Source organism: Aptenodytes patagonicus, chromosome 8 (assembly GCF_965638725.1).
Source record: "Aptenodytes patagonicus chromosome 8, bAptPat1.pri.cur, whole genome shotgun sequence".
Lineage (NCBI taxonomy): Eukaryota > Metazoa > Chordata > Aves > Sphenisciformes > Spheniscidae > Aptenodytes > Aptenodytes patagonicus.
The window spans coordinates 11,124,963-11,140,482 of NC_134956.1; the positions used below are offsets into that span (position 1 = coordinate 11,124,963).

General features: G+C 46.4%; 1 protein-coding gene across 6 annotated transcripts in view; it reads left to right on the forward strand.

The window, feature by feature from the left end:
• The window catches only part of FLNB (filamin B), a 72,830-nt gene extending 61,378 nt beyond the window's left edge, over positions 1 to 11,452 (forward strand). For 5 of the 6 annotated variants that reach the window (XM_076346346.1, XM_076346341.1, XM_076346343.1 and 2 more), the window contains 10 exons: positions 348 to 500; positions 821 to 943; positions 1,522 to 1,788; positions 2,245 to 2,382; positions 2,473 to 2,588; positions 4,441 to 4,573; positions 5,609 to 5,785; positions 8,218 to 8,436; positions 9,375 to 9,578; positions 10,292 to 11,452. In XM_076346346.1, the coding sequence (XP_076202461.1) occupies positions 348 to 500; positions 821 to 943; positions 1,522 to 1,788; positions 2,245 to 2,382; positions 2,473 to 2,588; positions 4,441 to 4,573; positions 5,609 to 5,785; positions 8,218 to 8,436; positions 9,375 to 9,578; positions 10,292 to 10,479 (1,718 nt within the window). In that variant the 3' untranslated portion in view covers positions 10,480 to 11,452. The remainder of the gene's footprint in view (positions 1 to 347; positions 501 to 820; positions 944 to 1,521; positions 1,789 to 2,244; positions 2,383 to 2,472; positions 2,589 to 4,440; positions 4,574 to 5,608; positions 5,786 to 8,217; positions 8,437 to 9,374; positions 9,579 to 10,291) is intronic. The other variant, XM_076346345.1, reaches the window with a different exon arrangement.
• The last annotated feature ends 4,068 nt before the right edge of the window (positions 11,453 to 15,520 follow it).

Below are 15,520 nucleotides of genomic sequence, written 5' to 3' on the forward strand. Positions count from 1 at the left end.
GTTTGATGGTTCTGATTCTAGTATTGTTGTGTACAGCAAGAAGGAAATGAGGACGATATTTCCCTCTTGGTTTAATGTGGAGCCTTGGCCACAGTCTTTGAAGCTAACTTTTCAACATTAATGAAATAAAAGGGATATGGTCAGAGCATTTTAGGAGCCGAATGCATGCTGTGCCTTGAACATCTGACTGATTAGGATTACAAAAACGTCATTAAGGCATCATGCAACTCCTATGTGCCCATTATGATACAAACCTACCAACTAGCTACTGCTATGGGTTTGGACTATTTTATGTCAATTTTATAATAGCACTATTGAAATCTGAGGCTAACTTAGCTGTATTGTAGGTTATGGTGGGATTTCACTGGCAGTTGAAGGACCCAGCAAGGTAGATATCCAAACTGAGGACCTAGAAGATGGAACTTGCAAAGTGTCCTATTTTCCAACTGTACCTGGCGTGTACATTGTGTCCACTAAATTTGCAGATGAACATATTCCAGGTAAGCAGAAGTGTCGGGCAACTTTTTGGTTAGTACAACAAAAGTCTTACCCAGCCAATGCACTGGAACTGCGGGTGGGCTGTGTGATCTGGCTCGGACTGTAAGTCCCAAAGATTCAAGGAGGTCCTACCAGTACCCGCCACAAGCAGCAAGCATCCAAAACTGTTCTGGTTACATGGGTGTATTCCACTTGGACCTGACTGTTAGCTGGCTTTAAAACCTCCCCTATGATCCACTACAAGTCAGAGGAAGCTTTCACTCCTCCCCTCGATGCAGTGTGTTATGAGCAGAGGAGGAATGACTTGCTGTGGTACTTACAGGCAGCCCATTTACTGTGAAGATAAGTGGTGAAGGAAGAGTTAAGGAGAGCATCACACGAACAAGACGGGCTCCCTCTGTTGCAACAGTAGGAAGCATATGTGATCTGAACCTAAAAATTCCAGGTAAGTAACGTCCTTATCCCCATAACTATAACTTGCACTTGTATAGCATGGACATACCTGAAGCAGTGGAAATAGGAACTTCAGTGTTGTTAAGTCATCCTCATATTAAGATAGTTTAGGGAAGAAACACTGGTAGTGTGGTCTCTTTGAACAGTTAAAAATAAGCACAACCATGATCGACATATGGAGAAATAAATACCAGGGAAGCCTTAATCTATTCTGTGTACAGCAGGCTGGAGAATGGGCTGCACAGCTCACCCTGTCTCCAGGGTTTTAAGATCATGTTGGCTGTTAAGTGTTTGTACTGCTCTCTGGCAAATGTGAATCACGTAGGCCAGTCTTAGCTGGCTGCACTTATCCAGCCTCTTCATCTGCCTCCATAGCACCTGGTAAGCTGCAACTGGCCAGGCTTGCTGCTCGGTAGCACGCATCTAGCTGAGCATACAAACTAGCACCTACATGCCTCTTCTGTCATTTGTACTGTGTAATCACTTGAGCTCAGGTCCTGCTTCCAAAAACAAAATACCAAAACCCTTTGTCATTTTCTAATCTGCATTTTTTTATTCTCTTCTTGTTAGAAATTGATTGTGGGGATATGACAGCCCAGGTAACTAGTCCCTCTGGAAGAAACTTTGATGCCGAAATCGTAGAAGCTGACAAAAACACCTATTGCGTCCGTTTTGTGCCCCAAGAAATGGGGGTCCACACTGTGGATGTCAAATACAGAGGGCAGCCGGTGCCAGGCAGCCCCTTCCAGTTCACTGTGGGGCCGCTGGGCGAGGGAGGAGCCCATAAAGTGAGAGCTGGAGGCCCAGGGCTGGAGCGTGGAGAGACAGGTGTCCCAGGTGAGTCCTCTGCTCTCGCTAGGCTCCAGTGCCCGCCGTGCACAGGTCTGCAGCGCAGTGCTTTGGTTTCTGTTGGCCTCTCCTCTGAGAACTTGAGCAGAGGTTGGTGTAACACCATAGGGTCACCCCAAGCCAGGGGTGGTCAGTGGAGAAACATGGAGAAATAATACTGCTGCATCATGCAGATGGAGAAGTCTGGAAATCTGCATTTTGGAAACTGACTGCTCTCACAGGATGAGCTTGAGATTGTAAGGTGTGTTATAGAGGGCTGATAGGCTAATTCAAGGCTAATAGGAACCTCTTGGAGAAACTGCAAAGTGTTACCACCCAGGATGATGGGACGAGGTACCATTCCTCATACACATAAGTATGGGATGCTGCATGGTCTGCTAGGAAGAAGCTGCAACCCAGCAGCAGCAAACTTACTCTTGTGTATGCTCTTGTGTGCTTCAACAGCCGAGTTCAGTATATGGACACGGGAAGCTGGAGCTGGAGGTCTGTCTATTGCTGTAGAAGGCCCAAGTAAAGCAGAAATCGCCTTTGAGGACCATAAAGATGGATCTTGTGGTGTATCATACATAGTTCAAGAGCCAGGTACGTACCAAAACCAAACCACACTGAAATAACACTGAATGCTACTTTCAAAGAAACTAAGGGCACTCACGGCTTCTTTTCTCCCTGCAGGCAACTATGAGGTGTCCATAAAGTTCAATGACGAGCACATTCCTGAAAGCCCCTACCTGGTTCCCGTCATCGCCCCCTCTGATGATGCTCGCAGGCTCACTGTCACTAGCCTTCAGGTGAGACATAAGGGAACATCTCCACAACTTGCCACACTGACTGGTTTCGTCCTTGTTCTCCAAGACCAAAATGGTTGTCCTTTCTTTTTAGGAATAGCCTTGCCTTGGTTGGTGCTTGTTTTCAAGCTCAGCTTGCAGCCAGAGAGAGGTTTTTGGCAGCTGGCCCCTTGGTAACTTGGGCTGGTAGAGCTGACCCAGCTCTGGCTAGCCAGATTTTGAAGGCAGAAGGCTCAACTGAGTGTATTCCAGGTGCTAACACTTGGGAATTAAGAATAAGAGGCTCTAGAAATAGCACTGGAGGAGCTAAAACTTGCTTTCTTACCCCATTAGCTAGGGGAAGGCCAAGGAGAACTGAAACATGAAAGTGAACCACCAGTGATCATGCTGGTACCGAGTTGCTCGGTTGGCATGTGGAGTGAAGAGCTGGGTTTCCACGGGTGAGGCAGCGTAGGGCTGCGTGGTTGGGACGTAGCTGCAGCCTTGCTGGAGCATTCACGTGGGCAGATGGAGGGGGCCCTGCTGTGAGGTCAGAGTGCAGATTTGCTCTGACTGATGTCACAAAACCACACAGTTGTAGCTCAGATGATTCATGAACAGTAGTGAATCACAACTTTGTAGTTGGTCTGGGCTCATCTGTTAACCTCACCATACCGTTTTTGTTTGTGTGTGGTTACGTGCATTAAAATACAAGTAACATTTAAGGCCTGACTTAAACCTCCTAAGCCAGAAACTTGGATGTGAGACTGAGAATCTGTGTCTAAATATACTGTACCTCAGTCATCGAGTTGCGATAAGCAATTAGTACTTCAGTTGAGGATTTTTTTCATTATGTCTCAGCTGTGGTCCCCAGGAGTTTGCCTGGGCTGCATGACTCCTCCGCACCTTGGCTGTGTAAATGAATCATGACAGCCTGATCCGATAGTAATCTCTTCTAACCAGGAGTTACAAGGGCGTTAATTAGTCGCTGTGGTATTGATGTTTCTCTTGTGTTTCATTTAAAGACTCTTTGACAGGAATACTCGCTTCAATTAAGTCCTGGAGAGGCAGATAAAGCTGAGTATTTGGTAGCGGAGCGCATTGTGCAGCATCAGCCTCCGCTAAACCCGCATCAGGGACTTGCTTTATACATTGTACCTCAGTTCTACTCAGTTGCATTTATTTCCCTCTTCAGGATTTAGTTGAAAATAAAATCAGGTAAAGTATGTTCAGCATAAAACATTACTGCTGGATAGCTGCATGGGCTGCTCTGGTTGAGGACCGTTGCAGCACCGATGCTGAGCTGCCTTGCCTTCCACTGATGGCCTGACAGCACGGCAACATCTGGTTTCGTGTTTTAAATTACTTTCTCATGTTAAGCTGTCTTGTGGTGGTATTCTAAATGCAGCCTCTTGTGGCAAATATAAACATGCGTATTACTCTTTCAGACAACTGGATTATTGGAGGCTTTTCCCCTGAATGAATCTGGAATGAATGAATGGGCTGAAAATGGAGCTATAGCTTAAACATCCTTTAAATCAAGTGCCTGAATACTGGGGGCTGACCTCAGTGATAGTGGGTGACTAGTCTCGTAAACCTGTCTCTGCCTGATTTGGCAGAGTCGTCTGGCTTCCAAAAACGGTCTGTTACCATGGGAAAAATCAGCCTAGCCAATATGGGTTACTCCTAAATCAGACACCCCCTAAGCGGGAGAGAGCTTCTGATTTGAGAGTTAGTGCAAGTCACAACTTTACACCTTTTGTTGAAATCTAAAACAAAAAAAATGCTGTGCTGAAGTGGTTATTTCCCTGCCACAAATCTTACGCTGTCTGAAATGAGAAGTTTAAATTTGATAACTTGACTGTTGCATTCTCAGGAGTCTGGATTAAAAGTTAATCAGCCGGCATCCTTTGCTATAAGGCTGAATGGGGCAAAGGGCAAGATTGATGCTAAAGTCCACAGCCCCTCCGGAGCTGTAGAAGAGTGCCATGTGTCTGAGCTGGAGCCAGGTAAGCACAGCTGTACATTGGTCAAAACAAACTGGGTGACCTCCAAAACACACTCGCTGCCCCACAGCGAGGGGGTTTAGTAGCTTTGGCTTGCGAACAGTGTACCCAAGGGACAAGCACCTTGCTTGGAGAATGACTTCTTGGTGTCAAGAGTTGTTCGGTCAGGGTTATGTCCATGCTTTTCCTAGGTAGCTCATGAAATGACTGAGCCCTAACTTGTCTAAGGTACAGATATTTAAGTCTTGGCTTGCCAGTGAAGGTACAGTGATATTAGTCATAAATGAAATATGATGTGATTGTTGAATTTAGCCAGGGAAGAAGTTTATTTTTTAAAGCTATGCTTCCATCTTTGACTAATAGTTTATTTTTAACTTGCACTCACTCCTTCATACGAAATGTCAAGGAAGCTGAATATAAGCAAACACTACAGAAAGCTCAACACCTGTTTCAGCAATGAGCTTTTCTTTTTCACTTGAAGTCTGAATGAGTTACGGTCTGTATAGGGACAGACAGCAGCTGTCTGGCTGGGGAAGATCAGTCCCCCCTCTGGGTTAACACGCAATCAAAAAATGTTAAATATCAGCAAATTGCTAAATGACTTTATTAAATAAAGGTGTGGTGTCAGAGCAGTACGCTCAGTCTGCTGGTACGATTTGGCTTGCTCTTACCAGCTGCTTTTCTTCTCTGTGCTGCTCCCTCGACCGCTGACAGGTTGGGCTGTGATTAAGCTGTCATGTTTAGTGCATGTGTGAGGCAAATAACCCTAAAACTCACCCTGCAGGCTAGATGACGGCTGAGATCAGATCTTAGTAGACAAGGTGAAAATGCAACCTGTGACACCTCCTGTGATAAATACAGCATTTTCCTGCTTAAATATGAGCTTAGCAGCCTGTGTAGCTGAGTTTGCTTAAGCTGGGACCAAAATATGTCAAAATGTTACAGAAGCCTTGCTTAGGTTGCTAACCAGTCCTTTGCTGGGTTTAATTGCTGTTTCATTATCTCTGATACATCAGAAAAGCCACTTCTGTCTTGCAGATAAGTATGCCGTTCGGTTCATCCCCCATGAAAATGGCATCCACTCAATTGACGTGAAGTTCAACGGAAGCCATGTCGTGGGCAGCCCTTTCAAAGTGCGTGTTGGAGAGCCTGGGCAGGCGGGCAATCCCGCGCTCGTCACGGCGTACGGATCCGGCCTGGAGAGCGGTACCACGGGTAACCTTTCTTTTACAGCTCTGATACAGACTTGTTTGCACTTTGGCTTTCTGAGAGAGACAGAAGCTGTTCCTAGACATACTTTCACATGACTTTCCCTGCTAAGGCAGCTGAACTAACCCACATTCTCTGCCGATTTGGGCGCAGGCTAATTTTGCTTTCTCGCATGCTCCTCAAGTCTTATAACCATCAATTAGCGAGTCTGCAGGCTATACTGAGCCTTAATGAACTTAAAACCTCTGTAAACCAGCAACTGCAGCATGAGTTCACTTGAACTGGTTAGCAGCTGGGGTACGACTCTGCCAGTTAGCTTAGCTCCATGTCGGTGGCCCCTCAGAGCTCCGGAGATGCTCTGGTTCCCTTCCACATGTGAACACGATGTCTGCAAAGGCCAGAGGCTTCTGTGAATGCAGATACTGAGTTGGCCGTCCAGTTGAAGGAGTCTTGTTTAACTTGTGTACCCCTATTAATTAAATGGGTACAAGGGTGTACCCAGTTACCTTTCTTCAGTGCTTGCACCTCTAAGAAATTTCAAGTTACATGTAATATGATGTGTAAACTCTAGGGAGTACGGTGGATTGTTCTGTTTGCAGTGTGCTATACATGCTTCAGATGCAGTGCAAATGCTGAATCTGACACCTAGTTATCTGCTGTGGCTGCCCCATCTGATAGTTCTCAACTCAAGAATGTAGGGTTTACAGTTTTTTTATGTATATGATTTATGGCCTTAGTAAGAAAGTATGAAAACATTCCAGGATATGCACTCCGATTTATTTAATTGTGTGCTTTCTTGGGCCACACACACAGGTGAATAGCAGAGTAAAACTGATTTTTTTTTTTCTTTTGATATGCAAAGTGATAGCTAGTTCCCCTTATCCTATCTACTGCTGTCTTTTGTGGATTCCACTTCATACCTTTTTTTCTCCCTGGAAAAAAAAACTGCAGTTACTCAGTCAAAGCTTCTGTTGTTCTGGAGAAACCAAGCAGTTGGTTTTGGAAACACGCGAATATACTATGTAAAATAAAGATATTATAGCCTGTGCTGCTTTAATAGGTGGAAACAAAAGCACTCATTAATACTAGCCACTGATGCATCAGGGACAGGGGAATTTTTCTCCATCTATAAAGGTGCTTGGGGTTGTTTTTAATCTAAATAGACTGTTTAACTTCAGCAAAGTTACTCTGTGCCCCCTTGTTGAATCCTGGCTGCTGCCAAAAGCTCAGTGCCTTGGGAGCTGCTGAGCAGCGTTTCCGAACAATGATCTAGTGTAGAGGTTTCAATAGCTGGTGGCTGAGCACCTGAAACGTCCCCCCAGGAGGGGCGCGCGTCTGCAGCCTCCAACAATGCGAGCCTTCATTTGGGGCACAGGGAAAAAGCAGTGACTTTGGAGCAAGAAGTCTTCAGTGAGAAGCTGTGAAGCTTGCTGGCTTTGGAAATTAATTTTCCTCTGGTTGAGGGGTGCATATTGCAAGCTGACCGCCTTACCTCCCAGGCAGGCGGTGCCAGTGAGATTTACTGCTTAAAGTACTGGAAGATGGTACAATTCTCTGTGGGAGCCAGGTTCTTCCAGCCTTGCGACACAGCAGCCTCTTGTGTGGAGAGGCTAGAAACTTCTCCCTAGTTTACCACCATGCTTGCATGCTTCAGTCGCAGCTGTAGTAAACTTTCCCATAACCATCCTGGTTTTGACTGAGCTCGAGCACTTTATTCCTCCTCAGCAGTGTCTGATACAACAGCCCAAAGATCATAAACATTTGAAGCCAGAGTTTGAGAGTAAATTCTTTGGGGGCTGAAAGCCGTGCTTAATTTCTTGCGTTGCTGGCATTGTGTCATTGGCTTAGTATTAGCAGCAATAATTCAGCCGTGTTAACCAGATGCTGTAATTAAACAAGCTTTTGTTTCCACAAACTGCTTGGAGTGCTGTTGCCGAGCAGTTCAAACACCCGTCTCCTCCAGGAGATCTCCTGCTTTCTTGTGGGCTCTTTGCTGCTGATTTATAGTCCAGGCAGCGAGATGGCTCCGAGCTTTCCCGAGCTGAGCCATGCAGGAGGCTGTGTTGGCACAGGCTCCAATGCCCTGTAGAAAGGCTCTTGTTCTAAGAGTTTTCTCTCTAGGCCAGTCTTTTGATGCCAAAATCCTTCCATTTTGGTCCTAAAGGGCTCTCATAACCCCTTTTCCCGCCTGCCTCGCAGTCACACAGTGTGAGCAGAGGAGGGAGCCGGGATGCTGGTGGGGAGACCGCCGGGGTGCAGAGCCCCCGGTTGGGGCTGGCCCATGCAAGAATGCTGGGGGGAGGCACACTGTCCCTCCTTGCCTGCAGCCTTGTGCAGCCTCATCTTGCACTGAATTACCTGTTCCTTTTTAATAACAGGCTGCTTTTATAACATCGGGTGTGAGGAAGAGTGTGTCTTACTGTGCTACATCTTTCTAGGATTGCAGTCGGAGTTTTTCATTAACACGACCAAGGCTGGTCCAGGTACCCTCTCTGTTACAATTGAAGGGCCATCAAAGGTGAAAATGGACTGCCAGGAAACTCCAGAAGGTTACAAAGTCATGTACACACCCATGGCTCCAGGAAACTATTTAATTGGAGTTAAATATGGTGGACCTAACCACATAGTGGGCAGCCCCTTCAAGGCAAAGGTTACAGGTAAAAAGCTAACCAGTATTTACTGTGTGCCTGAAGTAATTTGTGTCATTCAGCAAATATATCCCTCTGAGATAGTGCGGCATTCAAGTTTAGATGCCCAAAAATACAGGAGGCGAAACATTTTTCCCCATCACCTCCAAAGCCTAGATGAGGGATCTCAGGAGAGGCTACAGGAGCATTAGTCATGGAGCTTGCCAGTTTGACTCAGTGGAGGGCTGTAAAGCAGCTTCACAGGGGAATATTAAATCCTGACCTAGCATTAGGGTGCTGCACTGGCAGTGGGGAAAAATTACTTCCCCTCCGAAGCCTGAAACCTTGGACGCCTGTAGCATAAGTGATGCCCCTCTTGGTCTCATTTTGGTGCAGGTGTCACCTAACCAAAGGTCAGTAATGTCTGGGAGGCTTTCAGATGATGCAAGGAAGGCTGGTTTAGGAAGCTCGCTCTTTCTTCAGTGCTGGGTTTAAGCACAGCCTGGAGTTCATCTCTACTGCTGCCCCTGAGCTAGTGAACCCTCTCCTGGTGCCTGTGGCGCGGTGGTGTTCTTGGGAGCGGACGGCAGAGACTGCGCTCCCCCGGGCTAGGACTTGCTCTGCTTTCAAAATGGGTTGTTGCAAAATTGCACCTGCTTTTCTGCCAACTCGAGTCATTTTTGGCATTTGGTGATTGGAGCACAATTAACTCTTCTTGAGCGGCCAGCTTTGCTTAATGAATCCTGAAGTTTGTGTGGTCCTTTAACCACTCAAGGGCTCTGGGATGGGATTGTTGCCAGTGTTGCTGGAAGATGTCAGCTTAAAAACCCAAGTAGGAAATTGCTCCTCTCCGAAAATGCATTTTGGATGCAGAATGCATGCTAGTCATTAGGAGGGTTTCGAAACCTCCTTGTAAATGCCTTTCAGACTGGGTGAATCTGAATGTCAGAAGTCTTTTCTGTTTCCAGGACAGCGACTGGTTAGCCCAGGCAGCGCCAACGAAACTTCTTCCATCCTGGTAGAGTCGGTGACAAGGTCGTCAACTGAAACTTGCTATAGCGCCATTCCCAAATCCACCTCAGATGCTAGCAAAGTGGTTTCCCGGGGAGCAGGACTCTCAAAGGCTTTTGTTGGTCAGAAAAGCTCCTTCTCTGTGGACTGCAGCAAAGCAGGTATGGGTACAGGAACCAGCTGGATGTCGGGGTGGTTTAGCTGGACACTTTTTGCCCTAAACCAACTTGCAGAGTTAAAATTCAGAGCTTGAGGTAATGATCTGGTTCTAAAGAAAAACTAAATGCTACATGGTGCTCACCAAATCAATCCTAATATAGAGACTGTAAAGATGCCAGTTCCTCTCCAAATGGCTTTTTCTAAGCCAGGTGCACCTGAAGGAAACCACGGGGTTATGGCAGGAGAACAAACAGGTTGCTCAACTTAAGCAACCCTCGTGGTGCATTGTAGCCTGTAATGCAAGGTGTTCCCATAAGCCTTGAGTGCTGATCATCATCATCTGGGAGCTTTGCGGTGGGTGGATTACAGGCCAGCAATGTTCACTGGTCTCTAGTAACTTCTAACGAGGTACTTGAAAAGCAATGCCTGCTCGCTTTCACAAGCAGTGTTAATGTCTCCTGTGCTCCAGTTAGGTAGTGGTAGCCTGTCAGGTCTGGCAAAATGCACAAATAAACCCTTGCCTCTGTGAGGCTGAAGGTTTGGGTTTTTTTAAATAAAATTCCCTCTTTATACCAAATTAGCGGGCCATACCTCAGACTGCCACTCTGTGAATTAAAATAACAAAATCCTTGTGTTATGGAGCTAATATATTATGGTACAACCATGCTTGTTTGTTTAAGCTTAGGAATGCTAACAGTCTGTTGTTTTGCTGCAGGTTCAAATATGTTGTTAGTTGGTGTCCATGGACCTACAATACCATGCGAAGAGGTGTCCATCAAGCATTTGGGCAGCCATCAGTACAATGTAATGTATGTCGTCAAGGAAAGGGGTGACTATATTCTGGCAGTGAAATGGGGTGACGAGCACATCCCTGGGAGTCCTTTCCATGTCACTGTTCCTTAAACTTGTCCAGTGTCTGAGTCGATCTTTGTGTTTGCAATTCAGATGTAGAGTTATACTGGGTGCAGTCCTGTTGCAAAATGCAGTATCTAGATACACACGGCTCACATTTCAATACAGTCAGAAGTAAACTCTGTAACTTTATTTTTCACAAGCATTTCACTTCTATCCTACTTACCAACCTAATGTCAATCTATTTAATGTCCTCCTCAAATTGTACCTTTGCAGTACTGTCCGAGTCACTGTTAATGTTTGGAGAATCATGTGGATAACTAGACACTAATTTCCCTTGTGGATGTTAAAGACTTTAGATGTTAATTGAAAACTGGAATTTGTCTTTGTAATTGGGTATCTTAACTACTGATTTTATTTGACTGGAGACTTTACGTTTTAGTTATGGAATATGACTTGGGCTGTCCCCAGTTCAAATTCTTTTCTGTAAAGAAATGAGGTAAAACTGGTACTATAATAGGTGCCTTTGTATACTTGATCAATTTTAACGCTTAACATTATAAAAAGCTACTAGAAGTGGCTTTACCACTCAAATTTAAAATGTTTCTGAAAATGCTTTGCTAATGGTTTACAATTAGGAAAAGTTTATCTTTTATATAGCAAACCAAAAGCAGACTGAAAATGACTTCCTGGAAGCTTTCAGCCTTTCTATGCTAATGCTTTGTAAATCTAGACAGGTAGCTTTTTGGCCATGATGCTAGCAATGTGTTTTTTAATTAGCTTGGGATTCTGGTGAGATTTCTGTAACTTTACAGGTAACTCCCCACACTTTTTGATTTATTTTAAGAACAACCCCCGGTTTGGCTGGGTTAAACAAAGCCCCTAAACTTGCTGAGCCAGGCATAGCTCTCACCTGTGTGACCAAAAATTGATGCAGGTCAGAGCACAGTGGTGCATTGGGAAGATGATCAGCAGTTTCCCTGGAGGCTGTGGGCCAGGAGTCGGGTATGAGGCGGGAGGGAGGGTGGGTGTGCAAATTTACCAATAATAGCAATACCAATCAACAAACCTATCTTTGGTGCAAGTTGTTTTATTATGTCTTGGTCCAAGGACATGCCTGAAGCATGCTCATCTCTCCTGAAATCCCCTTTGTGCTGCAAAAGGCGTTCCTGCTGAGGGTTAGGGAGTGAAAACTTCCATGATAACTTGTCTGTTTGTCCTGGATTACTCCATGCTACTTCCCAAGTGTGTATCTGAATTGCTGTCAGCTGCTGGGGCTTTAGTAAACTCTCCAAATGAGCTTTAACTCTGTGATTAGGAGAAGGTAGGATTTGTTGAAAAGCTGTTGAAATGTCACTGTCTGTCCTAGGGAGAAGTTCACGCTTACGGTTCTGTAGTTATGTGTGGATGCACTACTCTCCAGCACAGTCATTGGAAATAAAGGAAGGTTGGGGTTTTTTACTGTGCTTTTTTGTGCCTTAATGTGAAATGCTCACTACATTGTAAACTAGGAAGTAAAAACAAAATAAACTGGAATAAAATGCAGGATTGTAAAATTGTATCTTATAATTTATTAAATAGAAATGTTTGCTTCATTAAAATGTGCATGTTAAAAACAACATTGGATTCTTTTCATATGTAGTCAGTAAAGTTCAAACTAAAACTACAGCATGCAGCAGCTTCAGGCAGACCGAATAACCCCTGGCCCATGAGCTGTGCAGGTGGATGTGGAAAAACTTGAACATAACCTCAGTGCCATTCACTTTTTTTCTTTAAAAATTTTTTTCTAAAACAATGTCTGGCAAAAGTTTAAGCCATGGCATAAACGTACTGGGCGGCAGCAGGCAGAGTGTGAACGGGGCATGACACGGCTGTGCTGGTTTTCCCCTGCGTAGACCCCAGGTACTGGGGCAGCGGAGCTGGGCAGCGGTGTGTTCCTGGAGGTGCCAGCTGGCTTATAGGTCTGTTCCTGGGGCACTGCCAGTGGCACCCGCTGGCTCCTCCGGGCTCCTTGGGATTGTTTGCAGAAGGTGGTTCCTGGCATGGTGCTGCACCTGGGGCCGGCTGGCTCTGGCGCATGGCCATGGAAACCAGCAGATGTTTTCCCAAACACAGCTCCTGCTTGGAAGCCCCGCTGAAACCTGAGACACAGCGGCTGCCAAGGACTTTCCTGCCCCAGGTTTATCAGATTATTTCCTTTTTATAGTTAACTGTGTTTCATTAGCTTTGTGCTATGTCAGCTTGAACCTCCTATTTAATGTTTTTAAACAAAACAAAAAAAAAAACCCTGGATACAGCTGTTGGGTTGAGTAAACCTGAGAGCCTTCTGTCTGTGTAACTCCTATTGCCCAGTAAACCTGCTCTTGTCTGGCCTTCTCTTGCCTGTTGCCGCTTGGCTGCTTTGGTCTAATCACGCTAGCTGAAATTAATGGGAGTTGCCTATGAAGTTGATGGACCCTGATGGTTATCTTGTCTGAGGTTACCTCCAGCAAAAGCTGAGCTCCACTTCAAGCGAGCAATTCTGCCCTGCCTGGGCACCCAGAGCTGTGGGGTGGCTGCAAAGATTAGCTTGCTAAGGACAGCAAACACCTGGGGGTGTTGATTAGAAGAGCTTTTGGTGCAACTTGGCTGCATTGATATTTGACAGTGACATTCAGCCAACTCCACCAGCTCTGGCAGCTGGGAACTGACTTTGCGTTGGGCACAAAGCGGTGCTTTGGGGGGACTATGCTCTGCTTTTGGTCTTTGGCACCTTGATGAAGGTTTCCATTTGCAGTGCCCACCTTAGCAGGCAGCTGCGGGCTGGGGTGTTGGTGTACCAGCTTACTGGCGTCCCAGTGCCTCTTGCTGGGTAGACTTGCAATGGCGAGAGATGTTTCTTCATTTTTTGCAAAGGACTGGCGTGGATTTTTGCCCCTAGCTGTGAAATTGGACTATGCTTTTTTTTGGGTTTTTTCTGTCAATTTGGTTGAACTTAAGTTCTTTTTCTTTGTTTATAATCTCTCTCCTTGGTGGTGGTTTGCAGTAGGATTTGGCCACTGGGTACCTGCGTGTCCCACTGGGAACTCCTCCATTCCTCCTTAGCTGGCCCAAACTGTCCTGCGAGCACTCAGCTAGATCTGGCAGTGCCCTTGGTAGCCAGCTGGACCCTTGCCTGCTGGTGGCTGGTGACCCAGGGCAGCCTGTAATAAGTCAGGGCATTGCCACATAGAAAAGCCTGCTGGGGCTCACTGCACCTCCAGGAGGTTCACCAGGCATTTTGGTGGGTGGTGGAAGTAAGTCCCTGCAGCACACCAAGCCAGAGATGGTAACTCTCAAGAGCATCCCATCCCCCTGTCTGGTATTGGTGGTTTTTGATGTCAGAAGCACTTGTTCATCTCAGTGGGCTGGGGAGGGGTCTTTAGAGATGATGTCCTGGAGCTGGAGCTCCTCACAACAGCCTGACCTTCATTCTACCCTGCTCAAGTCCATCCTATAGCAGTCCCCATCCTTGTGCTGTACTTGTTCCTGCCGTACCCTCATGTCTCACCTGTGTTTGCTGCCTGCTGGCTTTCTCCTTTGGTTTGGGGAGCTGCTGGAGTTCCTTCTTCAGACCCCTCTGGGTGTCCCTGGCCTTGCCCCCATCTGTTTCCGGTGGCCATCACTGGAGCCAGCATGGCAACAAAAATATCTTGTACACTTGGGCATTGCTCAAAACTGAGAATTGCATTTGATCTTGTGTAGCTCTAGTACAGAAATGCAATCAGGAGAGCATCCACCACTTCTCTTCTGATGAATGCCCTGGAGGCTGCTCCTGGGGGGAGGCAAGGTGGTTGACGACCCCTCCATGCACACATGGTGTACTTAAACCTGCTGACAGCCTGGCCATTGCTTTCTGCACTACTCACAAATGTGAATGGATGCCCTTTGTTCTATTGTGCCTGATATAAAAGATGCAAGAGGTCTCGTGTTAGCTGGGGGAGGCAGCTCGTTACAAGCCTGGCTCTGTCAGGCACTCTCTGACAGCAGTAGAGGTCCCAGTTTGCTGTGGGTGTCCTTCACACTGGGCACAAAGATGTCTTCTGCAGGGTTCCAGTTCCCGCCTGTGCAAGGGATAAAACCAGGCTTGCTAGAGATAAGCCTGGGGGTGGCATGCCAATGTTTGAGGGACGGTATGCTAGCGAGGTCCTTTGGTCTGCTGTCTCAGTGGAGGTAGGGGATGGAGATCGATGCAGCAGCAAAGATGCAAGGGTTATGGATGTGTTAAAACCACGGAAGCACCTGAGAATGATCATGTAGGACATAGGGTTTCTCCCCCCAAAAAGTTGGTGGGATTAATAGTCCAACTGAAGTGCATCTACACTAACGCATGCAGCATGGGCAACAGGCGGGAGGAGCTGGAAGCCATTGTGCAGCGGGAAAACTGTGATATAGTTGCCATCAGGGAAGCATGGTGGGATGACTCGCACAACTGGAGTGCTGCAATGGATGGCTATAAACTCTTCAGAAGGGATAGGTAAGGCAGGAGAGGCGGTGGGGTAGCCCCGTACGTTAGGGATTGTTTTGATTGTCTAGAGCTTAATGATAGTGGCGGTAGGGTTGATTGTTTATGGGTAAGAATCAGGGCGAAGGTTAACAAGGCAGATACTGTGGTGGGAGTCTGTTATAGACCACCCAACCAGGATGAAGAGGCAGATGAAATATTCTATAAGCAGCTGGGAGAAGTCTCACAATCGCTAGTCCGTGTTCTTGTGGGGGACTTGAACTTACCAGATGTCTGCTGGAAATACGATATAGCAGAGAGGAAGCAGTCTAGGAGGTTGCTGGAGTGTGTGGAAGATAACTTCCTGACACAGCTGGTGAGTGAGTCAACTAGGGAAGGCGCCCCGCTGGACCTGTTGTTTGTGAACAGAGAAGGACTGGTGGGTGATGTGATGGTTGGAGGCCATCTTGGGCATAGTGATCACAAAATATCGATAGAGTTTTTGATTCTTGGAGAAGTAAGGGGGGGGTCAGCAGAACTGCTACCTTGGACTTCTGGAGAGCAGACTTTGGCCTGTTTAGGAGCCTGGTTGGCAGAGTCCCTTGGGAGGCAGTCCTGAAGGGCAAAGGA